At 38.9% G+C, this 25,362-nt stretch overlaps 1 protein-coding gene across 1 annotated transcript in view; it reads right to left on the minus strand.

The window, feature by feature from the left end:
* The window catches only part of ABCA12 (ATP binding cassette subfamily A member 12), a 159,904-nt gene extending 134,997 nt beyond the window's left edge, over window positions 1–24,907 (minus strand). The window contains exons 1-2 of the mRNA XM_070618233.1: window positions 24,462–24,907; window positions 11,591–11,684 (exon numbers count right to left, since the gene is read on the minus strand). Of these exons, the coding sequence (XP_070474334.1) occupies window positions 11,591–11,684; window positions 24,462–24,530 (163 nt within the window). The 5' untranslated portion in view covers window positions 24,531–24,907. The remainder of the gene's footprint in view (window positions 1–11,590; window positions 11,685–24,461) is intronic.
* Between the last annotated feature and the right edge of the window lie 455 nt (window positions 24,908–25,362).

The following is a 25,362-nucleotide window of genomic DNA, read 5'->3' on the forward strand; positions in this document are numbered from 1 at the left end:
GTCTGTGGGCTGAATGTCAAAGCACAATGCTATTCATAGGAGGAGAATTCCAGCTGAACCACACTGATGTTTCCTGCTCTACTGCTCCCTCACTCTTGAAATGATTTTATTCAAAACAATGACACAATGATACAAAGTTCATTCTCCATAGAATCCTTGTGTGGTCATCAGATCAGAAGCTTCTCAAACCACAGCACCTCCACCTCTTCTATATTTTTAGTCTCTAACTGCTCCACTTTACACGTGGTGTCCTTTCAATGAGTAGGACAAATGATAACCTGCACAAGAGGCAAGCATTCTGGCCTGTATTTCTCAGTTTTCCATTGGCTTGTACATAAATTTGAAGAGATTTCTTCCTATCTCCAGCCTTCGTGTATTGTGGCACCAAATCTGTTCATTTGTTCAGCAAATATTTGTTGGGTGACTGCTAAGTGGGAGGCAATATTCCAGACAGTGGTTCTGTTAGCTGTGCCAACAGCAAGGCGAGTGTTTCTAATAGAGATGAGTGATTCTGTTTGACAGACAGCATGGTGTATAGAAAGAGGATTTGGGTGGTAAGACTGAATTAAATCTTGGCTTCAACAAGTGACTGACTGACTTAGATCTGTCACTAAAATCTCTGGAAACAAATATCTTCATCCATACAACAGTTATAGTTCAAAAAATATTTAATGATGCCTCCATGTGCAGGCACTATTCTAGAAGCCAGGAATGCAGTATTGCCCCAAGCAGATAAGGACTCTGCCGTGATGGGGCTGAACGTTTTAAGCATATTTAATGCACTCTCTTATTGCACCACTGACTCTTGTTAGTCTATGTGGTGGTTTTAAAATGTATCCACAGACTCTTTGATACTTTTTATCCTCAAAAGATAAAGCCTAATTCCCTTGCCCTTGAATATGGGTCAGGCTTGGTGACTTGTTTCTAATGAACAGAAAGTGGTGGAAATGATGCTCTGAGGCTTCCAAGGTGAGGTCATGAAAAGGGTAGCTTCCTCCTGACTGTCTCCTGGAATGCTCTGTCTAGGGAAGCCAGTGGCCGTGTCCTGAAGACGCTGAAACAACCTATGGAGAGAAGCCGAAGCTTCTCAGTAACGATTGATATCAACTCACTAAGCGTGTGAGCAATCCACCTTGAAACAGATCTTCCAGCCATGTTAAACCATCATATAAGGGCAGCCCTAGCCGAAATCTTGACTGCAATCTCGCGAGAGACTTCAGCCAAAACTGTACACTTAAGCCACTCCCAAATTTCCAACCCCTGGGAACCGGAGGATGATAAAGGTTTATTGATGTTGCCTCTAAGTTTTGGGAGGCAACTAGTTATAGAGCAACAGATAACTAATATAGTCTGTGATCGAAACATCTGGATGAGATAAACGATTGTGAGGGAAATGTTTCAAACTTCCTCTAGTTTACCACCTATGTTGGAAAAAGAAACATTAAATAACTCCTCACAGACTTCCAATGTTTCTATACTATAGGAGAAAACCCAGACTCGTAGGTCTAGTACTGAAACCCTACATGACCAGACCCCACCCAACCTGACCTCCTCTACTCTCCAGCACCCTCTACTTTGGCCAAACCTATCCTCATCCAGTGTTTGACCATGACCTTTCTCACTCTTCAGGGACACATCTCTTCTTGTTGCATATTCATTTTTCTTTCCTTGCAAACTTAAGTCGTGGGGTCATTCTTGATTACACTAATTCATAGCAATCTCTTCCTTTTTTAATCTTCCTGTAGTTTTTATTGTCAATGTTGCTTATTCAACACTTACTTTCCTAGGTACTCACTCTGCTATTACATGTCACTATTAATTAATCTATAAATATTTGAGTTCCTCCTATGTGCAAAGCACTGTGCCGAGAGCTATATTCAACACCTTTACTTTAGTTATATTTAACTTTTAATTTTTTTAATTTATTATGGCATGTACCTTTTTATGTAAGTGTTTCTTCACCCCACAATTAGATTGTAAGCAACTTGAGGAAAGAAGGCAGATCTCTTCCTTACACCCCTAGGCACATCTTGTAGAATATGAATCTCCAGAAGCATCTTTGTACCATCTCCAAAGGGAGAAACAATTTCAAAATAATGGGACGGTATTTGATATTTTCTCATTCTCCTGCTATTTATGAAACTAGAACACAGTGATCCAGCATTACAGTGTGAAGCACTCGTTTATGTGGGACTGGGTTTCTTTCCCTGGCCGTGTAACTGAACCATGAAATCCTCTTGGAGAGACACCTCTGGATAAAATTTCAGGAAATTATGAACCTTTCCTTCCTTAGTCACTGGTCTGACAGTTCTCTCTGAGACGAGACGTTCTCCTCAACTGTCTTGAAAATGTTGTCTTCAACATAAGACATCAAAAATGGTGTGAGACTTGTGACGTCCTGAGAATTACACTGAAAGATCCGGGGCTAAAATGAAGCAGGGAGTGCTGACCATCATTTGAGTGCGACAGGGTAACTCAGGTGAAAGCAAATTTTTCCCTGAAATTATTCACAGAATTAAATCCATCCCCTGGTTTGCTTTAACAGCAGTGAGTTAATAAAAAATGCAACGGATTTAAAATAAGAACAGATAATTGAAAAGAAAGGAAAAGGTAGCTCTCAAAATTTAAGTTGCTTAAGAATCACCTGCGTTGTTCTTTAAGCTGTCTGCTCGTCAACAACGCCCCATTCACCACCATGGGCCCCTCATCACCTCATCATCTTATCATCTCCACCACCTCCTCCTCCACCCCCACCAGATGACAATTCAGAAAGCCTAGGGTAAGACTCTGGAATGTATATCTTTCAACAGATGTATTTAGATAATTTTGATTAAGGTGGAATGATTGAACATATCTGTTTGTAAATCACAAAGACAGAGAAAGGACAAGGAGGAAAATATACTGATAATATCGTGTGATTCCTATATTATTTTCTCTTTAGTTAGCTGTATTTCCACTCTTCAAATTTGTCCTAAATTGTGTTAATCTCATTTGGACAGGATTAAATTAGAGTGTTACAGCTAGCTGTGTGTTGAAAATCTCCTTATTATAAAGAGAAATTCTTTGTTCTTTAAAGAAATCTGGACTTAAAAATCTGGAAAGGAAATGAGGATTGAAGAAGGGAGTGTTAAAAAAAATTCTGGGGAAAGAGCTAGCTGTGATTGAGAAGTCTACAGAGATTTTAATTCCGTAGATTTCCAGGGCAATGAAGAGATCATGAAAAGAAAAACTGAAATGGGAGTCACAACCAGAACCCCGGGCCTAATCCAGTCACCAGCTCCTACTAACTCATCTGCCACATGGTCCCAGGAGCTCTTTCCAAAGTGTGATCTGATCCCGATGGCCACATTTTGGTTGTGCGTACGTGTGTGTGTGTGTTTGGTATGTGCGTAGAAAAAATTCTGAGAAATGTACACTGAAATGTTAACAATGGTTCTCTTTAGAAGGCAAGATTATGCAAGATTTCGGCTTCCTACAATATGTACACTTGCATTACATTACTTAATTTTAAAATAGTGAGCATGTATTTCTATGGTCAGAAAAAGATATAAATATTTTGAAACAAAACTAATTTACTAAAAAGTTCCAAAGGCTTCTCATCGTCTTCAAAATAAAGTCCCATAGTTTTGGTGTTGACCAAATAGCGTCATCTCCCGACACTCACAGCAAACATCTTCCTTTTTCAGACGAAGCAGACTCAGATTCCTAGCACACCTAACTCTTTTACGTCCTGTGTCCTCACTTTGTTGGTCACTCTCTGTTAGGAATGCAAAGACACTGGCTGTCCAGCTGACAAACTCCTCCTCATTCTTCAAGATCCATGCTATGACAGAGAACTACCTAGTGAAAAGCCTTTCCTGACATCCCAGGTGGTGCTATGTGAGCCACATTGGAGCCCAAGGCAAAAGAAACATCAGTAATACTGCTATTGACTTTATTTAAAATTTTCACACTTTGTTCATCACAGAACTTTAAAATTAATTTTGATACTTTAGAATATTGTATTGAAATATGATTGATCTTGATTAGAGTTTTTTGTTAACCTCTCAAATTCTGCATTGTACTTGCCTCACCATAGTTCCATCCCAGGTAAAGGTGTCTGGACTCCCTCTTCTCTGCTGCCTCTGATCTACCTCCACGGTGGAATTTATCACATTCCATATTTATTTATTATAGTTTCCGATATACTTATTTCCCTCCTATAGACTTGATTGCTCTGAGGGTTTGTGGCTCTTTCAATCAAGATAGAAGTAACAGGTATCCTTTAAGTATGTAATAATGACAGGAATAAATGTGAAACTTCAATCAAGTCTCTTAAATTTTCTGAGCCTCAGTTTCCTTAACTGTCAAATAATGAGATACTGGATTATCTCAATAACATTCAATGATTGATGCTATACTCTATACATGTTATATTACATTATAAATAATATAATATCCAACACTAACGTAGCTCTTACTATGTGCCAGGCACTTTCCTAAGTATTTAACAATTATTAACTCAGTTAATTCTCACAACTCTATGAGGCAGGTGTTATTAGCCTCAATATACGGATGTGGGACCAGCCTCAGAACAACCAAGAGCTTATCCAAGGCTCGTGTTTGAATCTAGGCAGTCTGGATGTGGACTCTGTGCTTCAAGCCACAATATTCCCTCTCATAATAATAATAATTCTCTATATAAATATAAATATGTAACAAAACAAAGATTTTATTTTTAAAATGTGAAAATACTATCGGCCTTTCTAATTCTGATCCACAATGCAATTCTAACTGACCCGAGACCAGCGAATATTGCATGCTGTGGCATTTCTTCCATGAGGGTGACTTCACTCTAAAAATACACTGGTGCATTTATCAAAGCAAAGGACACGATGTGACCTAATCAAAGAGGATGAGAAAACCTGAATAGTGAGAGTTACATAAAATGACTAAGGTTTGGTAGGCCAAGTTTCCCGGGTGATGCTTAAAAGAAGATTTAATAAAACAGGCACTTGGAAAAACACAGCGTCAGCCAACCATGGAGCCTGACCCCCACCTGTGAGCCTGTGCCTGGGCTTTATGCTTCCTGGTCAGAGAAGGGGAATGGGCTGAAATTACTTTGTTAAATCTGGCTCTTAGCTTCAAGGAGAAGTTGGAAACATCAACTGAAATTGGCAACCTCAGCAAGTGACATTACTACCTTTGTGAGAATTTCAGAAATAATCAGTTATTTATCCTCATTTATCATATAGACTTAGATATTAAAGGTCCCTATCTGAGAGTAGCTGGAGAGCCTCTGCTCTTTATGAAGAAAAAAGGAATAAAGAAGAGAAGACATGTGGCTCCCAGAGCTGATTTCAGTGGGGCGGTCACCACTGGGAAGCTTGTGAGGTAAGTGATGAAAAGTAGAGAAGCCGCAGAAAGGACAGGACAAAAAACCAAAAGATCCTCCACTGTGCTGTCAACAGCTATTCTTTACTCTTTATTTTTCTACTTGTTAAGTTAAGTTTTATTGTACTTCAAAGCATTTCCAGTTCTCTGATGCAAATCTTGGACCAAGCCAAAGAGGGCATTAGTTGAGAAATCCTTTTGTCATGTTATCTGGCAGTGGGGTGTGCCTGCCTGCATTGCATGAGAGCATGGCAGAATGTCAAGTCAGGAGCTGGGGGAGATGAGCGACTACCAGCAGGCGCCGTAGCTGTCCCTGTGTACGAGTGTGATGGGGCCATGTTCACCTTCCACTTCCTCCTGTTGCGTTCCTACAGCTCTGTGCAGAATGCTGGAGGAAACAAACGGCAATCTAATCCCAACCTCAGTTTCCATGAGTTTCACAGCCTTTATCTCCATGTTGCCATCTAAAAGGTCAGTAATGTTTCCCAAACATTTGTTAACCACTGATGTGCTGATGAAAGAAGTAAGCGAAGTGGCTTTGGCTGTGAAATTCAAAAGCTATTCCAATATTTTCTGTAATTTAAGCCAGAAGCAGACTGTAAATGTTTCCCACACAAAAATCTTTCATATGCATTCACAAGAACTGTTAGGTATTCATGAGGAAAATTCCCAGGTGGATCTACCTGAGAAGGAACGAGGGGCTTTTTCCCATTTTCTTTTCCCAATATTAGCATTATAGACATTTTTGATAGCACAGTCAGATTTACCTAGATCAGAGAAGTAGAAATCCAACCGAAAACAAGCTAGCATCTTGTCCTTTACTCATCTCAGACTCTCGTTGGGTGAATCTCTGGGTGAATTTTGTAATCCAATCACCCATATCAATCTTTCAAACTGTATCGGATTCTCACCAATATATTGCACTCCTATTTTGTTCCCTGTTTTAGGAATCATGCTATATCTGATACAAGTGTGATATTATGATGTGATTTCTGCCATTAATGTACTCTCTGTCCAATGAATGAGTCTAAATTAAAGCACAAAGCACTCAAGGACCACTATTTGCCAATACATCCACAAGAGAGATAGAAAGGAGGAATAATTAGGGTCTGAGTGATCAGGGAAGGCAAAATGGTAAGCGTCAGATGTGAGCTGGTCCTTTAGCAGACATTGAGGGTGAGACAGGAGCATGTGCATCCAAGTGGAAATGAGCATGGCCTGCATGGATGACATACAGGCACTGCCTTTCTGGGCACAGGCCCCATACTGCAGAACAGAAAGCTGATGAATCCTGATTATGAAGGTCTTGAAAGAAAGGGGCAACTCCAGGATGTATTTCCCAAGGTGGACTCTGACCCTAAGGCTAGTGGCTACGGGAGGTGAAGGAAAGGGAGGCGTCAAAGATGACTCAGATGTTTCTTCCTGAGAGACTACCCAGTATTGCTGGGAGGAGTGAGAATGGAGAAATTCGACTGAGCAATCCCTGACAGAAGACGGATGATGAGTTCTGAGCTTCCCGGAATAAAACCTACACTAGTTTTGAGTCAAAGTCCAGAAGAAATCTATTTACAATGAGTCGCTCAACTATTACAGTTAAATTATGGGTGTGCTAGAGAGGTTGGTACACCCGCGAATTCTGTCCTTATGCACCTGCCATCACTTCTGTAAAAACACACCACGTGAAAAGTCAGCAGCAAGAGCAGGGCCAGAAAAACCTTCCCTGCTCTGACTTTCACAACCCTCAGCACTGAGAAGGCTCATAGGCTCTTTCAACATAAAACTACACAATAGTTCCCTCTTAACAATACAGGTGCCATAGGTATAACATGCGTGAATCCTACTACCCGGCAATTATTCAATGATTTTAATCTTCTTTCTCACATTTTTTCCTAGAGCTGCAGACAGCAGAAAAACCAGTTGAGCTCACTTTTACAGCCATGTTTGATCTATGATAATGCTGAGAAGTCGTATGAGAAAGAAAAAAGAGATGCTATAAACTCAAATGAACCAGACCCTGGAATTGCTGCTGTTGGCACTCATGACCTAGAAAAAAACCATTGTCTCTACAGGTAAAAATTGTGCTTAAAATCCAGGCTCAGGCACACAGTAACCATGTGAACATTGGTAAGTTACTTAAGGTTTCTGTCCCTCAGTTTTTTCATCTTCAAAATGGGGATAATCATATCACATAGTTCAAAGAGATGATGTATTAAGCAAGGAAATATATGCAAAGTACTTAGCAGTGTCCCACACATGGTAAACTGTTCAATAAATATTCGCCCCTCTTATTATTTTTATTGCATCTCTGAAGACAAAAGGTAGGCTTCGGAGGTCAAAAGACATGTTAGGAATGTTGACCTTGCATTGACCAAAGCTACGGGGCCACATCTGGATGGACAATATTCAATATTAACTCTGTGATTACACAAATTTAGATATAATTCAATCAGTAGTTGGCTCCTGCCTTCCATGGGCCCCTGTTTTCAGATATGGGATGGGCTGAATTTCTTATCTTCTGAGGGGGCAGGGGTGTTCGAAAGTGACCACCTCGAGAGGGTTGGGGTTTAATTTGGCGTAGAGTCATACTTACACAGTATAATCTCCTCTATGCTTTTAGTGATATTTTTGACTACTTGAAAAATATTGTTTTCCATTAACTTCATAAAAACACGACTCCTTGTTCGGCAAGACTGCATTTTTTGGAGTCCACTTATCTCATTATGGCAGGGTTTTACTGTTGAAAAAGTAGTCAGTTCCACAGTAATTAGGAAGCGTTTGCCTGCACTTTCATGGGTATGTCTGTGTTGAAAGGAGACAAAATTAGCTCACTGCACACTGTAGCTTGGCTTTGTCTAAATACATTTGGAGAGTTATGTTTTGTTTAGTTGCCTTTGCTCCTAAGCATGGTATTTTGGCTTTAAAGTTTGCCTCTTGACAAGCCACTGCATGTAGCAATGACAAGCGGTTGGAACTATTACACACTTGGTGCCTCTGCCCATTTCCTCCCCATGTGAACGAGAAGCATCGGGGCCTGCCTGGCAGTCTTCAGAAGCTTTCTTTACCCAGGACTTATTATTTCCAGAGGCTAGTGACCTATGCTGTTTGTAGCAACACAAAAGGGAGTCCGTGAAGGCAGACATTGCCAAAAGCAAGCATTTTGCTCCGGACCTGTGTTCACCATGGCAGAGACTGCAGCAGCTTCCTCACTCACCAAAATCCAGACTTCTCCAGATGCCCACCAGTCAAAAAGACTGTGGGGGGAGTCCTTTGGGTTGCTAATTATATCTGTTCTGAGTGATTTATCTGTCCTACAGGCCTGCCCAGCTATTCTGGGAGTAGAATGTGCCCACGGATGACAACTCCCATTTTTGCCATGGCTGAGTTTCAGCTGGGGTGCGGTCTGGAATTTCATCTTCATTTCTCTATTGCCCAACTAGCGCTGAAGAAGTCACTGTAGCCCAGAAAGGATTTTAACTCTGTTAAGTGGGCCTTCATTTCCATGACACTATAACTACAGCGATTCATGCAGAATTAGTCAGGCAAAGCCGTGTTCTCCACTGAATACTAATATCTAGGCTAACTCTGATACATGTATCAGAGTCCACCTCTTCTCATATTTCTTGATTTCATGATAGAGACAGAGTAGAGGTGTTTATATTCCTAATTTCTAATTTTTAGTCTACTTTTGAAAACCTAAGTAATGCAACATGAGAAATTAGTACTGACTACTAGCCATAAGAAATGTGAACTTTATGACAGATTCTGGAGCCCGACTGCCTGGCTTAAAATCTTGACACCAGCACTTATTAACTGTGCGATCTTGGACAAGTTACTTAATCTCTCTGGGCATTGGTTTTCTCAACTGTGCAATGAATAACACTGCCACTGCCTCACTAAGTGTCTGGCACATAGTATGAGATCAAGAAATACTTATCATCATTATTTATTATTATGAACTCATTTTAATCTTTCAGTGTAATAGATGTGAGAAACAAAGAAACACAACAATTAAAAAAAAAAGATGAAAAATACCTAAATGCAAACCATCATTTTGAAGTTATTCCCTCTCTATCACAAGAGAAGGAGAAAAAAAGTAACTGTGTCTATCCTAGTTTTAGATTCTCTAAATTTCTCTACAGAACGTCACCCTCAATTATAAAATTACATTTTATACCCTACTGATTATGGGAAGAGTTGAAATCTTGGACACAATTTGTGTCTGGCCCTTTGTATAGGAGGGTAAGATAAGGATACAAATCTCATAAACAAAGAATAAGTCAAGGTGGTTTCCAATACCTTTCTCTCCTACCCCACATGACTGAATTTTGGCAAATTACTGTCTCCCTGGGTCCCAGTGTTCTCATCCGTAAAGGGAGAGGGTTGCTTCCAGTTTCAAAAACAAACCAATAAACTATTTTTTTTGGACTGAGTGTTAGAGGTCTGAGCGACTAGCAGAAATATTTTCACTATTTGAGATTTCCTTTAATTTTGTTCTCTCCACCCACAAACATAAAGATAATCAGCTTATAGCCAATTATTATTAAGGTATGATGATAGGTCTAGGGTAAAAATTGGTTACACATCTCCTTTTTGGATATTGTGTTTCTGCATAGTCCTTTAGATTAGGTCTATGAGCCACTTGTCACACGGTTTTTCCCATTTTTTCTTCTTAATTTAGTGGAATTATAAGAACTCTCCATGATTCTCTCCATGAATCTCTAAATCCGACCAAGTAGCACCAATTAATTTTAAACTATTCACTCACACACCTTATATTTCTCTCTTGGAAGTTTTACAAAAAGAAATTTATACAACTGAAAAATACTTAAAAACAAAAAATTAGTTGTTGAAAAGAGCTAATGAATTTCTTCTGTCACTATCATTAGCAAATTGGTAATTAGCATCTTAAACCAGAAGAGTTCAAAGAATATTTGTCCTTATATGCTGAAAGCATTATTTCTGAAGCTCGTGCTCTTAAGATACGCAGGAATACATACATTCCAACAACATCACATGGAATTAACCTGTTATAAAGAACTAATATACACACAATATGAAGAGAAAAAATCATGCTGTTTGATGAACGACCTAATAACATGTCATCAACAACTCTATATAATGACTTGCGCAGAAGTCCTTTAGAAATGATAAGGTGCTATTCGAATGTAAGGAATCATTTATTTTGGCACCAAGAGTTTCAATGCTCCACACTAACTGAATTGATGTTTTCTTTTGAACCATCCTGTTGTGTATGATTCAGGTGGATTCCCCACGGCTCTCATCTTACTTCGTAGGACTAGGTGTCTGAAAAGCACTGTGCTTATTTTTAAAAGTCACTAGCTCCTAATTCTCTTTACAAATAATTCAGCAGAATATTCTTTACCATAGCAAATTGCCGTAATTGATCTGAAATACAATCTGACTTACAGAAATCTGATTTACGAGAAGCTTTTTAGGAGATGGCTGCTTTGTGAAATGTGAAACATCTCACCTGACTTTTACTCCTCTGCTAAGAGAATGGGCTCCAAAATTTAAGAACAACAGCCTAAACAACATTGGTCAGATCATTGGGGTTAAAAGGCTTGTCCCCCTCGGTTCTGAGGACTTTTCTGAGTCTTTTCTGCATTTCCAGTCTGGATCCAAAAAAGAAAATACTAAACTGAGTTGGGCATCATGCCCATTTTATAACTTAGGAATGAGTAAATGGAACGGAAACAACACTAACGGAAAACAATCTTCTCTTAAACTAATGTGTTGATACATTGGCGCCACTCAAAAGTCAGGCCAGAAGAGAGAGAAGAGATTCTTATAATAGTCTGCATTTCATTCATTCAGTTGATCAAATGCCAATCTATGGCTTCTGCTACAATACAGAGCGAAGGACGATCCAGCTTTGACATTGCTGCATATTTGTGTTATGCATACTATGGTGAGACGTATGAGGTGAATAATAAATGAATCAAAATTTTACAGATAAAGACTAAAATACATTCTGACTCCTACGTGCTTTATATTTTTCTATACAAATATTACAGGCTCAATTTACTAACTAATTCAAACAAATGGGGAAAAAACATACTCAGTATACGTACAAATACTTCCAAGTGGAAACGCTATTCAAAAAACTAAATTTTAGAATAAAATATTAAAGTGATACCAAAATATATTTTAACTAGAATCCAAAAGTTAGGGAAACAAATCAATTTCATTTACTTACAAGTTGGTTTTGCTGTTGGAGGGAATTTCGTCCGGGTAATAGCCAAAATTAGGAAAATAATAACTGGCCATAAAATCAAGACGAGAGTCCAAAGCTGTAAAATAATGGTAGAAAAAAAACTTATTTATATTACTGAACCAAAAAAACAGGGAAGAAGTACATAAGACCATAAAATTCCAACATGAGCCAGATATTTGCCTGTAAATATTATTAAGAAGAAAGGAACAAGAGATTTTTTAAAATGCAAGAGACCTCAAAATGAACAGAATTATTATTTTTCCAGGCTTAAAACCTTAAAATGATCTTCTGAAGCCCCTTCTCCAGTCACCTCTCCTGACTGACCCAAAAGTGGTGATCTTAAAATTCAAATCTGATCTGTGACTTCCTTACTCAAAAATCTTTTAGAGTTTCCCAGTTTCTTGTTGGATAAGGCTCAGCATGCTAAACATGACGTACAAAACCCAACGTAATTTCCACCTAGACCTATCTTATCACTTCCAATGTCAACATTCTATGCTCAGCCATAAAGATTATGTGACATTGCATAATGGCTCAAAAAACATTGTTCAACAAATGAATGAATGGATAACTGAGCTAATGAGTAAACAGGACCTTTACATTCCATGTACCCCTCCCTTCCCCCAAGACCACTAAAGATAATATCTTGTGTCTGCCTCTATCATAGAACTTCCACTCTTACCATCAATAATTTTTTTGTCTCGCAATTTTGCCTGTTAAATAAACTGGCAGTTCTTTTATGGCAGGAGAAGTGTTTTATTCATCCCTGAATTTCCACTTGTACAAAATACACTCTCAAAATATGTATACTGCATTGAAATTTCTATTAGAGAATTTCAGTTCAGACACAGCTTTTCTCCTCGTGTAGACATGATTCAGTTTGTAAGATCCTAACTGCTTAATATTTTACATACCTACAAAATTGGTTCCAGAGCAGTAAAAAACACGCACTCGCAGGAACATTACCTGTGATATGCAAACGGTTACAGTGCTCAAACCAGACCCTACAGTGCAAACCTCGCCTCTACTTCCTAAAGCAAAACGTGGAGCCATACTTCTGCCTGGTTTGCCATCAGACTTGTGATCACTCCTCCACTTTTCTGAATTGATTTGCTTCTGCCACATCCCAAACTACTGCCCAGGGTTCCTCAACTCTCCGAGACAATCTAGACCCATTCAGTTATTGATCCTTACATAACTCCTAACCTAAATGTTGTCGACGCAAGTAATCCATAATCAGTCTATAAATCAAAATTGAGGGGAGTTTATTAGGAGCCAGGCTTGAAGACTCTAGCCCAGGGCCTGCCCTCCCCAAGGAAGGAAGGGCACGAAATAGTGGAGTGTACAGAATGGTTATATACCATCTTGGAACAAAAAGTACACATCACTTATGACAGGAATATCTCTTTTACTACTGTCATGGGATGCTTAGCTGGCACAGCATGTCAGTGGTCACAAGGTAAGCACAGCAGGTCAGTAATTAATCCTTAGTTTCCTGGAAGAGATGCTTATCCTTAAGGAAATGACAATGTGGGTGGAGTTACACCCCTATCTTTAAGGGCATCATTCTCGTCTTTGGGACATAGTAAATGTTTAAAGCAGGTGTACAATGCATGCTCAACAGGCCATGTCAAGCCCTTTTAGAAAAACAAGGTCAGGCTGAATTAGTTTTAAACTGAATGGCTTCAGGGTCCAGCCCCATGGTGTAGTGGTTAAGTTTGGCCTGCTCCGCTTTGGTGGCCTGGATTCGCAGGTTCAGATCTTGGGCGTAGACCAACACTACTCATCAGCCATGCTGTGGTGGTGACCTACATATAAGGTGGAGGTAGATTGGCATAGATGTTAGCTCAGGCCTAATCTTCCTCAGCAAAAAAAAAAAAAAAAAAATTAATTAACTAAAAATAAACCAAATGGCTTCCTCATATGCTCCAATATATCCTATTGCTTGTCATTTATTCATCAATTTTCTGTGAAAATCTCCATTGTGTGTCTAACAACATTGCTCTCTCTCTTTCTGGCAAGCCTGTGACCAACTTCTTAGGCTTTGGGTATAAGGACAAGTTTTAAAAAATGGAGGAAGTTAACTGTAGATCTAAGGAATCCTAAAGTACTCAGTTTGATCACAGCTGAAAAGCTCCCAGACCAGCCGAAAAGCCTAATCTCTAGCAGTGCTTCTCAAACATTAACGTGCAGACCAGATCACCTGGGCCTCTTGTAATACGTCCAGTCAGATTCAGTGGACCTGAGGCCGGGCCTGAGATTCTGCATTTCTAACAAGCTCCAGGTGGGTGTTGCTGATGCTGCTGGACCACACTTGGAATAGAGCAGTTCTAAATGTACGCTACCCCACCTAACTAGAAGAACTGTTTATAAAGTCCTGGAATGTTTTGTTGGAAAGTTCCTTTGAGATCATCTATGCATAGAATTCAGCACACTTGTAAACTCGGTTAGGAAAAATAGATCACATTTTTATTTTCTTTGGCTTGTGATTGAAATTTAGCATTTCCATTAATGATGAATGTAGGCAACGAAGCACAATGTTATTAGAAGTACTTGTGACTTTGTCACCAATAGAGACCACAGATATTTTGAAGTCATGTTAGTGTTGCTGCAGATGCCTGAAAGTGCTGTTCACACTCAGCACGACGTTACAATGCGGCAGCTATGGGCTCGTCGTATTTATTTAATGCTATAATAAAGAAATACATATTAGCATATCATAAATTTTTTTGAATACTTCGGTAACTGAATTTCAATATAATTGGCTTTATTTGTAATCCTATTTATTTTACTGATTTAAAAACATTATTGTTGGAAGGGCCATAGGCTTCTGCAGGCTGCTAAAGATGTCCATAGCACAGAAGAGACTAAGAAGACCCGATCTGATCCAATGGCCTTTTTATTCTCTGGAGAGCAGAGGGTTAGCATAACTTGTCCAAAGTCACATATCCAGCTGGGAAGCAGGAGACAAAGATTTGAACATCAAACTACTTAGGCTAGGATTTTTTTAAAGTTACCATACCGCTCGGAGGAACAAATAAGAAAGCATTACAGAAAGCATATTGGAAAAATACAAGTACTATAGAAATAAAAGATGTGTTTTTATTCTAGCCTAGTCTCTGATGTATTCGAAAATTAGAGTCTGCTCTTCGAAGGTCCTAGATACAACGTCCCGTTTTTATTCCGTGTGACTCACTTGAAATGTAGACTATAAAGAATTAATGTTAAAAAAAAAAAAATTGTAATGTGGGGCTGGCCCCGTGGCCGAGCGGTTAAGTTCGCGCGCTCCGCTGCAGGCGGCCCAGTGTTTCGTTGGTTCGAATCCTGGGCGCGGACATGACACTGCTCATCAAACCACGCTGAGGCAGCGTCCCACATGCCACAACTAGAAGGACCCACAACAAAGAATATACAACTATGTACCGGGGGGCTTTGGGGAGAAAAAGGAAAAAATAAAATCTTAAAAAAAAAAAAAAAAAAAAAAAAAAAAATTGTAATGTGTGTGGATTGATTGGTTTTATATTTGAGGCCATAGTTATTCTTAAAAAAAGGATTCATCTGAGTAGGTTTAATGCCCCAGAGCCACTTTGAGGAGCATCTATTCATTTTCTACAGCCACCTCAGGAGAATCCGGTGAGCAACTGGCATCAATTGTACCAACACAAATGTACATTCACGTTCAAATAAGGGACACATGTCAAGGCATATCTTTAAGTTGTCTTTCGGCTGATCTAATCTGAGGCCTTCATGAGGATGTTTTGGCCAATTTTGAAATTAATTTTAGGCATGATTTAAATCCAGACAAAAATGTAATCTATATCAGAGAAGTTTAAGGCAATTGAGACTCTCTTCAAGGCAAAAATCACAGCAAGCCCAAGCAATCTATTATCAGAAGATTTCCCCCAGGATTTTAGGTCAGAGAGGTTTGCAGAACACTTCTGCCAGTAGGCAGTAGCATTTTAGAAGGATAATAAACACAAAGCCCTCCACACTGTGATCTCGAAAACGTAAGGTTGACAAGTTAATCACAAAAGCAAGAAATAAACAAAACTTAAATTTTCATAGCAGCAGGATTGCTCTCAACACCGTTCTAAAGATTCTCATAAACAACCCAGAAGCAAATGCAGCAGCAGGGATCCAAATACTAACCGGACGAGCTATGACTTTTGTTTGTGTGGGGAAAGGGCTAGGATATTGATTTTACATATAAAGACATTGGGGCTACTTGAAAATTTGGGGAAAAGAGTTTTAAAACTAATATTTTAATCATTTCACACCTGCCTTTCTTGCAATGCCTCCCTTGCATTTCGTTTTCCCTGCGTTCTTGACGTCTACAGGCATAAGCACATTGAGTAGTTTATAGTTCCTTAGTGGGCCATGGCATTTGTCTCCTTTTATTTCTCCAGAGTTTATTTTCTATTGAGATGACCCATTCTATTCTTTCTCTTTCTCCTTTTCCTTCTTGAAAAATTCAGTACCCAAGGGTCCTTAGGTGCGGCCCAGCAAGGTAAATCCACACCAGGACTAGGGGCATCACAGTGATGCAGTGAGGGAGGTGGGTCCTTAGCAAGGAGGAGAGGACATCCACAGTACAGCAACCAGACATGGGGTGTCAGAGCCCAAGTAGGGTAAAGAGAGTGTGTGCAGAGTGAGAAGCAGGCGGTTGGTTTCATACAGGGAAGTTGACCAAAAATGTAAATTTATCCCCCGGTAGAGGAGCCAAGTTTCTCACTATCCATCTGGGGAATTACAAACATGGAAAAGGGGGAAACGAGAATGAACCCTGTATTGTTGGGTTAGAATTAAAGATGTAGGTATAAAGTCCTGGTTTCCAAAATTTATAAAGAGACATGAAATATAGATATAAATGTGTGCATATAACTTATTTCCTACTTTCTGATTCCACAAGTTGTCTCTGCTTTATTTGTACTTCATCCCAGCCCTGAAAATACCCATTTTTCCAGAAAACAGTAGCTTCTTTTAATGGACATCTGAGTACTAGGTATGTTCATTGCTAGTGGAGTGTCATTGTTTCTAAGCCTGGACAGAGCTACAGAAAATATGTAGAACATATGTAGAAGATAGATAGATAGATCGATAGATAGGTAGAAAGATGAGAGACAGATAGAAATAGAGGGGTAGGTAGCTCAATAGATAGAAGGGTGATAGATAACACTGCTCAGAGAATAATGGGGACACAGCAGTAGGGCACAGATACCAGCCCATGACCCAATGTGAGCACCAAACTTGACCCACTGGACAAATTTAAACGCTAAAATACATGATAATGAAAGATTGTATCTAGTTGAATAAACAAGGAATACATGAGTCTATGTAGATATAAATAAACATGTAAGCAAACAGATAAATTGAAAGTTTGATGAGGAATTGGATATGTACATATTCTCAAAATACTTTCCCCACAAAATGGGACAAATTGACATCATGCACCACCTGATGCGATGCAATTGGAAGAACACAGCCCCACTTCTGTGATATTCCCGCCAACGATGAATAACCTGAGTCGAAAAATCAGTAGACCACAGATACTGTACAAAACAACTGGTCTTGAATGTTCAGAATGTGTCAGGGCCATGAAAGTCAAGGAAAGACGAACAAACTCTTACAAACTGATGGAAACAAGAGACATGAAAAACAGATGCAGAATGAGATTCTGAACTGGGTCCTTTTGCTATAAAGCCATGGTTGGGACCACTGGCGAAGCTTGAATTGGGTCTAAGGGTTTGATGGTGGTTTGGGTTATGTAGGAGAATATCCTTGTTAGTAAATTGTGAGCACTAAATTATCCGATACAATGGGAAATCAATGTCAACTAGCTCAAGAAAAAAATTTTCCCCTGTTCCTGCAACTTTTCTTTAAACTTGAATTGTTTTAAAATTAAAAATTTAGAAATTATTTTTAAAATAATTCTTTTTGAAAATCCAGAACCAATTTTTAAAAGACAGCAAAAGAGAAGTGATGAAAGGCCAAGAAAAAGAGATGAAAACAAACACGCTTCATCTCCAGGAACTCTATCCTGTTGCACACAGGTGTTAAGGTTTGGGGAATTATTGATGACGACAAGACACATATCAGTGACTTTGGAGTCAGTGAAGTCATCCACCTAAAATTATAAGTTTAAATCTTAAGAAATTCCTTGAATGAATGACGTGTAACTTCACTCCAAAATTTCTATGTATAACTGTTAAAGCCTAGTAACATTTGCCTCCGCATTTGCTAGAACTTTTGAAAACATCTCAAATCTAAGTTTCTGAAAAATCTGGGCAAAGCACGTAATTTCAACATTAGATCAATCACACCATATTACTTTGTCAGAACCCTTTATTCTAATTACTGCTATTCCATCTGATTCTATTTGTCTACCACTTTTATTATTTTCTTATAATTTTCACTAAAAGTACATAGGAAAATAAGATGCACGTGAACTTTAAATTGTGTTACTACATATTTAAAAATTTGAAGAAACTACTACTATTTGAACGCCTTTAAATAGGGCATTCTCTCTCCAGTCTTAACCATAAATGTCACTATTCCCTACTCTCTTATGCATGGCCCACTTCACATAGTCACATTACCTCTCTTGCCCCTACAGATATGTGTGTTTGTGCCCCGCACTAGAGTGGTCTGAAGTTGGTTGTGTCTGAAATGAATGATACTGAATATCAGTACAATTTCTAAACTGTAATGGGGACTTTTTTTGCCTAACCCTGAAAATAAATAAAAGTAAAATGTTTAGGATAAAGATTCTCTCCACTTCTTCATGGAATCATAGTCCTGGAGAGACTTAAGGACACTTAGGGTTGAACATACACTACAGCGATCATTTATTGAAGGTTTATACATTCACTAGTACAATAAACAATGATTGAACACCTGCTGTGTACCAGGCACTGAGGATAGAGCAATCAAAATTTTCAGTCTTTTGAGGACAGAAAGCATTAAAAAAAATTATAACCAAATGTAATAGGTAATGCTAAGACATAGGAAGTAAAGCGTGGGAAAGCAAGACAAAGCAAGGAAGCTGAGTCTAAAATCTAAACGGTGAAAAAGGGTCAGGAAGAAGAAAGAATATGTGTGTCGGATGGAGTGGGAGAAAGAAGCAGGGGTCTTTCAAACAGAGGAAACATATGGGTGAAGACCCACAGATGGGAAAGAGCGTAGAATATTCCAAAAGAGGAATAATTCGAGAATGACTGGTACATCGAGTTAGGGAAAATATCTCTGCCAGGTAGTTATCCAGCCTCTCCTTGATTGCTTCTAGTGACTAGAAGCTCACTATTTCAAGAGAATTCTTCATTATCGGACAACTCATATTGTCTGATTTTTTTGCTCATAGCAAGGTGATATCTTCCTTCCTGTGACTAAGACTCATTTGTCTGAGTCTGGCCTCCTCTTCCACATGAGAATTCTGAAGTATTTGAGGCGACCCCAAGTCCCCTTTCCTCCTGGGTACTAACGCCAGCACCTTCACCAGTTCCCTGTTGAACACGATTTCAAAATATCTTCCCCAGGATGAATTCTTGCTGTCAAGTGGCCTTTTTCTTCTATTTAGTATCAGAATTCAATATAGTACTCCAAATGATAATAGCTCATATTTATTGACTGCTTAGAAATGTGCAAGATGCTGTATTAAACACTCAACATGCATTATCTCATTTAATATAATCATCTCATTTCCTCTTGCAGATGGGAAATTAGAATCTTAAAGAGACTAAATAAGCCTTTATTCCGTAAGCCACTAAGTGGTAGAGCCGGTATTTGAACCCAGGGAGCCTGGTTTCAGCACATGCACAGTTAACCATTAAGCTATGCAGCCAGACCATGACAGCATAGATTACTAGCTCTGTTTGATTGTAACACTATACTTTTATTAGTTCAGTCTATAAGAGCATGGAAAGTCATTTAAAGGTTGTCCTGTAATTTAGAATCATAACTTTTTCTTACAAACATGAATATAAAAATTTCCCAGCCTTCCATTTATAATGTATACTGTCTCTTCCTTCCTCTTCTTTTCCTTTCTTTTTGTATTGTCCTGTAAGTCAAGGATGACTGTTACTTGATGATTCCGAGAAAATGCCAAGGTTCACATTCTGAGTAAGACTTGGTACTTTAGACCTGGAATAAACCTTAGTTCCACACCCAAAACAGGGAAACAAAAGTGGCACAGAGTTCTAAGTGTAATTGGGCTTTCTGCTATTTTACACTGCCATCCGTGTAAATGACTCGTCTGAAAACTGGGATCAAGGAAATTTGCTGAAATCTATACTTAGAGATTAGAATACATTTTGAGATTGGTAAATTTTCTGTGATGTGTATAAAAACAACTCTTTCTTCTTGGATTTTAAGCTAATGTATTCCTCGATTGCCCCCATTTCTAAAACATCATCTCATTTACTTTTTACTAACTTACAAAACTAATAAAATATGCATTTCTGCCATGTACCAGGCACCATAATCAACAGGTACGTCTAGATTTTTTTGAACAATTAAAAGGAATTAAGGGAGTAAGTGGTACCAATCCAGAATAAGTAAAGGGCCTGAAACATTTGACAACATAGTTGAGTGAATTGCACAGGACCTAATTCAGTTTAATCCAATGTAGTATTAAATTTGGGATTAGAGTTTAATCCTAAATTATTTTAATCAAAAAATTATTTTAGGGGCCAAACCAGTGGTGTAGTGGTTAAGTTTGCATGCTCAGCTTCGGTGGCCTGGGGTTTGCAGGTTCAGATCCCAGGTGCAGACATACACCACTCGTCAAGCCATGCTGTGGTGGTGTCCCACATACAAAGAAGAGGAAGATTGGCACAGATGTTAGCTCAGAGCTATGCTTACTCAAGCAAAAAGAGGAAGATTGGCAACAGATGTTAGCTCAAGGCCAATCTTCCCCTCCAAAAAAACCAAAAATTTAACCTGCTCCAAAATTCTGAAGTCAAGACTTTCTCTTTTTCTAGCCACTGTAAGGGGAAGTTATATGGGCAAGGTGGGAATTGAGGAGGAAGTTTCAAACTCAATCCAAAGTGTTAGAAATTTATCAAGTTGTGGGAAAGTCTGTGATTAAAAAAAAATAAAACAAAACTGGTTCTATCATCAACTGAGCTGAAGTGCCATCTGCTAGCCAAACATTTAACAACAGAAAATAACCAGCTGAAGTTAATTTTCCTTCTTCAGGTCATCAGTCTAGAATTATATTCCACAGAGACTTGAAGTCACTCCTGATATGCCTGTAGAACCATCTTCTTATGGAAGATAAATTCCCATCTTGCACTGTGTGGTCTTTCGTCCTGCAGCCTCTCTGCTGTCCCAGGACCGTTTCCCGTCATTACCCAGCATCCCTTTAGCTGAGCCTCCCTGTTGCTAACCTCCTCAGCGGAAGGCAGCTTCATTTTTCCATTATTTTTAGAATTAAATTACAAACCCAGCAGGGTGCAACTGCATCTAATTGATTTTCCCTACGACCTAACATTTCTGTTGGTGCTTAATGTATTTTTCCACACTCCTTTAGGATTCATTTTTTGCAATATAATTGAGAATTCATATTACCACTGATGCTAAAAAACAGCACTATCTAAGGCCTCCTGAGCAAATGTGATCTCTTTGTTGGTGGGCTGGACTCCGAGCAGGGGTCAGGCAACAATGCAAAAGGAAATTCAACCCAGCAGCAATAGAGAAGCAGCAGGAGGTAATGGAAAGAACAGATCTATTTGGGGAAAGTCTGACTCTGAGTCCTTAAATTCAGTGTGTGACCTTGGGCAAGTCCCTCGAACTCTCTGAGACTCTCTAAAATTAAGACAATCAGATTATCTCAAATATTCCAGAATCCTGATATTTGATTTTACAAAAAAGAGAGAAACATTTAGCCTAAGAACAATTTCAAGGGAGATCACCTCAAAAGTGAAAGATCCTGGCTCCCCTTTTTGCAGCCAAATCCAACATTTAGCTTACCGCATTGTCATTCTATTTCTTAGGCTGTAGAGCTGTTTGAAGTTCCTTTCTCACTTTCTCTTCTAGCGTGTACTTTGATAATATATTTCCTCAGCAATCTCCACTCTAATATTTTCACTATATCTTTGGGTTTTTGCTTGTGTATCATTTGTTTCTCCATTAATAGATTTCTGACTTCTTCCTTCACAGACTGTCCTTCCCACCGCCTTGCTTTGTGGGGGAATCTCTTGAAAACAAAGTGGAAAACGAAGTCATGGTGGTGACACTAGCATCTTTCTTTAACATTCGGTAAGGACTATACATTTCCAGTGTTGCACAACTTAATTTCTACTTTCCTGGGTATAAATGTATATTTTTAAAGGGCCATATACAGAACAATTACTAAAATAAAGCCAAAAATCATTGCATTTTAAATAATTACTTGATGGATGACAAAGTCCAGCTCCTACACAGAGACTACGTCCTCTCCTCAAATTTATATACACTTTCTTTTCACTTTCTGTCTTTTAATTTGTCTATATTTTCTCTTTTCCCAATTTTTCTCATTTCATCTCCTTTTAGATCTTTAATCCTGACTCTCCAACCTCTTGATTTTCTCGTTCTTTGCTCCTAAGTAACACTGGCACACCTATATTCTTTCCACTTGTGTCCTCAAGTCTTCTTTCCAATGCCAAGAGAGAGCTCCAGCCCCAGGCAAAACTATGAAGAAAGAAATATACCTTTCTTTGCTCTCCTGCCCTCCACCTAGATTTATCTTTTCCTCTCCTTTTGGCACCACTATTTTCTAAATGTCTCTTGTGTCCTTCTAGTTGGTCATACTGAACTCAGGTGGGCTTTTTGTATTGCCCCAAATTCTGGACTTCTTCTGATTTCACTTGCTTCAACAGACTTAGCTGTCCTGGGTCCCATTCTCTCAAGGGGCACTTAAGATCTGAATCATGTGATGTTCTCAAATGAACTAATAGCCCATGTATTCTCTTTTCCAGGCAAAAGTATAATTACCAGGAGCTTTTTAGGAATTTTGTCTATATAGGAATAATATAAGATGTAGAGTGAAAACATTTTAGCATGCCTGACTTCCATCTCTTCTAAATATGCCATGTCCAACAGAAATTGAATGAAATGGAGAAAAACTCTAAAGCAGAAAATTGATACACCAGCTACTTTACAGATGAGAAAAGAACTTATTAAAGTTTCCAAAGATAAAATTTCTCAATGAAAAAACTTATTTACCTGTGGGTTTTAAAAAAAGTTTTAGGTAAAATGGAGTTGTAAGGAAAATATACAACTTCAATATTCAATTTATCAGCAACAACAGATATAAATTTTCAGTTCCTCTATGCTTTCATTTTTAACTATTGAGTTTTCGTCACTTAAGAACTTTACTGTACATAAATTTCTTCCTCTCTCTTACATTCCCTTCTTCTGGATTTCCTTTCATCATGCTTTGAATAAAATATGACACACACATCGCCCCAAATCCCCCTATATCCTATTTGCCAAGTGTTTCGCCATTTATAAAGCACTTTGAAATACATTAGCACATTGGTTCTCACCAGCCTATGAGACAGATTTACAAGTGGGAAAGCCAGTTCTGAGAGAAATTGTGATACGCTACTCAAGTTACGATGCTGGTGAGGAGCAGAACCAAGAACCCAGCTCTCACCTTTTGACCCCATGCACCTCCCCAGACGCTTCCCCTGCTGAATTCCACACAGAACCTACCTATGGGGTAATTATGGGAAGTTTTACTTTTGTCTTGTTTCCAATTTTAAAACAATGAAATAAAAATGTTAGCCATTTTAAATTTTATATCCAAACCCTACAGCAATGCAATCACATAATGCCTTAGGATTTTAAATCCTGCCCACCCAATTCACAAAGGCGAGTGAACATATGCTTCACCCTCTGAACATGTACATCAGAACTCTTAAGTAAGGTGTCAGGCTCTATAAGCAAACCTAAAATGAGATAAGGTGCATAGATAAGATGTTGGTTTCTATGACATATATGATTTGCGTAATATTTATATTAGTCATTCAAGGCTGGGAATTACCACCCTAAAATGAATAGATTGAGTGCCTTTCTGGATTTCCCTGGTTTTCAAGCATTCTTGTGAATCCATGACAACTCACAGACGCCAATTCCTTTCTCAGTCTCCCTGGACCCTATCTGGTGAGGGTCGATAGCTAGCTTTGTAATTTAAAAAGCAACCAGGAACGTGAGAACACAGAAAAGATATTGCAGTGAGCAGAGTAGACAGACTACAGCAGGAAGATTAAGTGAGTCAATAATACGCTTGAAACATGGCCCATATATTGACTCTTGTTTGGCATTTCTAGTAAATAATTTTTAGACACTAAAATTTCTTAGACACTTTCTATACCAACAGCCTGCAAACTATTTCTTTCTTTATCTTACTTTTCAACCAAGCTTTCTATTGCTTTTGCCTTTCAAGTACAGTTCTCCCCCATTTATTGTACCTTTCATCTGATACTTTTCTTCATCTCATTTTTAATTAAATTCATTAAGAAAATTTTTGAAAGCATTTTGGCCTAAAACCTAGAATTCAACACTAGTTCCAATTCAACCAGTAACAAGACGCATTCTTTCCTCTGCCTGGACCATGTCCTGTGTACTCTTTTAATTTACTGAAATCAAAAGGCTGCTTTGGGGGCATGTTTAGACTCACCCCATTAGCTGGAAGACAAATGCAGAGATGACTTCTAAATCTCTTATTTCTTCCTTTAGAAAATGCCTTTAGAAAACTCTTCTTTTTACCTCTCATTATCACCACATTTCAGGATTGCCTGGAGCATTGCTTTCTTGGCAGGGGCGAGGTGGGGGAGGGGCGGGGAAGGAGGGTGCGCTTCCCTTTTTTACTCACCGGTTGCCTTTTGACGCCTAGCCAATTTTTCCAGACCAGGACCCGGAGCTGATGAAATTGGGAAGCCATCCTTCAAACACCACAAACAAGAAATTTCTCTCTTTTCCTCCACCCTTCAAAAAAAAGAAGTGGTACCCAGTCCAAGTCGCTGTGTGTCAGTGGGTCAGAACCCTTTTCACGACATAGTTTTCAGGGGAGATGGGGTAAAAAACCCACAAATCTTCTCTTCCTGCTGGAGTTTTCCCTTGGATTAATCCTTGATCAAGGAGCACTTCTCAACCAACTCTTCTTCCCAAACAAGGATCCAGACCAGGATCTTTTGGTGGCTTTTGCTTATTTTAAAATAACATCCAGTTGCTGCTTGTTGCATGAAGCCCAGACTCAAGGGAGAATGAATATCATTCAGATAATGCTCCACTGTTAAAAAAAAAAAAAAAAAAAAAAAAGAAGCTGAACCCACACCTCCTACACTCCATGAAATTAACTGCCTATCCACACCTTTGAGAAGGTGTCACCTGCACTGGACACGTCATGAGGAATTAGGCGGGACCCTTGCCAGGCCAGTAGGACTTGTCCTACATTCTCTCACGTTCTTTACTATGTAGTGCCTGCTCTAGCAGAGGCAAGACACAGAGAGGATTTTATAGACTCTGGGCCCGGCCACTCTTATAATATTTAAAGTGTCATTAAGATGCTGTAAGTCAACAAGGCCAGAGCTCTCCTGAGAATCTCTGAACTTCAGCCCATCCTTAGACATACAGAGGAAGTCTCAATCTTCAGCCTAAAGTTCAGTGGAATGCTTTGATTCGAGAGGAAGTGACTGTGTTGGCTAGATCTCACCTTCTATCACAATTTACTAGGTTAAGCAAAATGCGGAAAATAAAAGGTAGGCTACAGGGAT

Source organism: Equus przewalskii, chromosome 5 (genome assembly GCF_037783145.1).
Source record: "Equus przewalskii isolate Varuska chromosome 5, EquPr2, whole genome shotgun sequence".
Taxonomy (NCBI): Eukaryota; Metazoa; Chordata; class Mammalia; order Perissodactyla; family Equidae; genus Equus; species Equus przewalskii.